At 39.4% G+C, this 2940-nt stretch overlaps 1 protein-coding gene across 3 annotated transcripts; it reads right to left on the reverse strand.

Annotated features, from left to right (window-relative positions):
- Window positions 1-228: 228 nt before the first annotated feature.
- Window positions 229-2206, reverse strand: LOC105048761 (reticulon-like protein B2). Of its 3 annotated transcripts, XM_010928204.3 has the most exons (5): window positions 2093-2206; window positions 1173-1353; window positions 877-1021; window positions 716-785; window positions 233-619 (listed from the first exon to the last, which is right to left on the reverse strand). In XM_010928204.3, exons 1-5 carry the CDS (start codon window positions 2190-2192, stop codon window positions 450-452), a joined length of 666 nt encoding a protein of 221 aa, XP_010926506.1. In that variant the 5' UTR covers window positions 2193-2206; the 3' UTR covers window positions 233-449. The 3 variants fall into 3 exon arrangements, with proteins under 3 accessions (XP_073117011.1, XP_010926506.1, XP_073117010.1); XM_073260910.1 differs by lacking the exon at window positions 716-785 and having other exon boundaries at window positions 229-619; window positions 823-1021; XM_073260909.1 differs by lacking the exon at window positions 716-785 and having other exon boundaries at window positions 426-666; window positions 823-1021.
- Window positions 2207-2940: the final 734 nt, after the last annotated feature.

The raw sequence follows: 2940 nt of genomic DNA on the forward strand, positions 1-2940 counted from the left end.
AATGCTAGTAATCATGCAGGACTTTCCTGATTCCAATAACCTTAGGTCTCACTAGGCCTTGTACAATTTTCACCTATCAAATCTTTCTTTTACCAAGAGCTTTTTATTCCCCCTTAGTTCTATTAGGTAACCAATCAATTGTCAATGAAGGTTAGCATACAGGTGTTTCACAATATCCAAGTCAAAAGTAAAAGATACACACCTCCATGTTCATCAAACCAGAAGGTTTTTCAGAGTGCGGATCATGGGTATAAATAGTTCATGGGGAGGAGAAGAATGCAGCCAATTTTACCATGCATTTCATCTTAACTATATAACATTTGGTAAAAGTCACTTCACAAATTTAAATTAGGCATATTCACATATTTGAGATCTTCTGTAAAGAAATTAATAAATATTTCTTGCCAATTGTCGACGAATCTTGTTCTCCCTGTGAAAAGCTGAGATGTTCATCCGTTCTTCTTTTCCTTCCCGGGGCCTCGTGGAATTTTTTTGAGAACTTCCTGTTCCAACTTCGCGTACAGTTTATTGAGTTCATGGCTTCCCTTGGCAGCTAGATCATCCACTTCACGCCCGTATCGCTTGTATAAAGCCGGCAGCGTCTGAATGCAGAGAGAGACTACGAAAAAGAAGCAATGCGCTCCATGAGTCTCCGTTATGAAATTGCTGCATGCATGCAAGGCTTTTTGATATAGAGTTAACGTAAAATCCCTACCAAAGTATAAGAGATTAAGGAAGCTACACAAGCTCCCCATCACTGATAGAATCCAAAGATAGAGAATTGCCTGCAGAAAAAGAATGGAAAAAGGATTAAAATGTTACCTTATATTTGTAAAGGACACTACAGAGGAGCCAGGAAGGAAAGGAATCATTTACAAAGAGGAGCAACTTGAGATCTTCTCCAAATGCAACGCGATGGAGGATGGACACCAACCGACTGAGCTTGGGGTGGAGGGTCTCCACGAATTCTTTGAAGGCTTGCTGTGATAAGATTCGAACTTCAGGGATCTTGGGAGGAGACCTGGAACACATGAAAACCAGCAGCTAAGTTAGTGCTCATTATCTTATGCAACAGGGTATCATGAGAATCTCATGGTATATACGTGTATAACATGTCTACTTCCCCTTCCGAGAAAGAATTAGAAGAAGACGAATGGGAACAGGAAGATTACAGGCCAAATAGAGCGGCTACATTTGACCAAATGAAGGCAACCAGAATAGCTGCGATAGCCATGTGGCAAAGGAGTGTGACAAAATGGTATTCCACCACCTCGAAGAGTAGCCATATCACGGTAAACCCGGCAAGTATCCCTGCCGATAATCGCTTGTTTCTCCATAGAACAACGTCAGCAACTGTGCAACCATCCAAGCAGTAGAAGAATTTGAGTAGTTGTTGCTAATTGCTATTATTTCATGATTTAAAATAATTGCAGCGAGAACATTCTGACCGTCATTATAGTTAATGGTTTCAAGACCTCGTTATGTTAGACGGATGCATGATTGGTATTTAGATAATAATGCCATTATTATGATCTATATATCTAATGTTTATAGCACAAATTAGTTATTCTAAGCCATCACCTATATATGAATCCTTCCGCTTCCATCCACGAAGTAGTGCTTTCCTTTCACATTGGTCGTACTTACTCAGGACAAATCCTACTATGATGTAAATTATATCACAGGAATAGCAGCCATAATTTAATCTTTTCATTTTTTTTATCTGCTAAAACTGATATATTACTTAATTTGAGAGTCCCTACCAGTTTGTCCACAGGACACTTCATTTTATGGAGAAACAGCAGAATAACAACATTAATCAATTATGTTATTTTTTTGTGCTAAAATATTAAAACAGTAACTAATCAATTAAAATGCCATGTCATCACTATTCTTGGCTTTTTTTTTTTAATTCCAAAAAGAGTTGGGACAAAGGCTCGCTTGGCATATATTGTCCATTGCCTTCGTTAATTATAATGGTGAATGATGTTTCCAAAGGGTTGTCTTATTAGGGGGCATGGGTGCCATGAAAACTTGATTTCATTCTTCCAAGCAAATCATTTTAGAAGTCCATAACCGAGGAAGAGATTACCTTTTCCTCCACCTAGAAAATCGTAAAGAGCCTTCGGCCCACCAGACGGTGCTTTCGTGGTCAATAGTTGGCCACCAGGCTTGGAGGATGAACGCTGCATGGTGTGGTGGCGAGTTCTGGGATATTTTTTTGCTGGTTTTGGAAATAGTATGGGCTTTTATAAGATGTTGGATCCTATGCCTACTAAGCAAGAAAGCCAGAGATGGAAGGAAAGGATAACTTTGCTTTTGGTCGGTCCTGTCGTAGGTACTACGTTTTAATTCATCTCGACGTTTAATACGACACCTTTTCTTTCTCCGATTCTGGGACAGTGCTGTCCTGAGGGTCCCGCCAATCCCACGTATGCATGCTTTAATAAATTGGAGGTGGCTCCCCTGGTCAGTAAAAATGCAAGTTTCCAATGGCTTTGGAAATTTTCTGCACCAAGGTTGTAGAAAGGATTTAAACTTTGTCACGAGGGGCACGTATCTGGCCGAGTCTACCATTGCTTTGCTGCTTAAACCCATTGCAATAGGATGCTGCTCAATTGTGGTTTTTTATTGGTGTTGTACCATGCTCAGAGCAATAATGGTGATGCCCACAAAAGTGCAATAAAGACGGAAAATCTATGCTGCATAGAAATTTCCGTATAAATGTTTGGCACTGTTTCTCTTGTAACTCCTCAGTGATTTTTTGAAGAAAAATTGAACGGACAAACAATACTTGAGTCCCACGTTAGCAACTATATACTGTGAACTAATAAAAGAATATCCTCAAATTGTTTGTCCTTTTCTTCATTTGCCAAATGATGATCTTCGATTATTATTGGATGACCATAAGACCAAGCATTACTCGTTCTTTCAACCGAA

Source organism: Elaeis guineensis, chromosome 7 (assembly GCF_000442705.2).
Source record: "Elaeis guineensis isolate ETL-2024a chromosome 7, EG11, whole genome shotgun sequence".
Classification (NCBI taxonomy): domain Eukaryota; kingdom Viridiplantae; phylum Streptophyta; class Magnoliopsida; order Arecales; family Arecaceae; genus Elaeis; species Elaeis guineensis.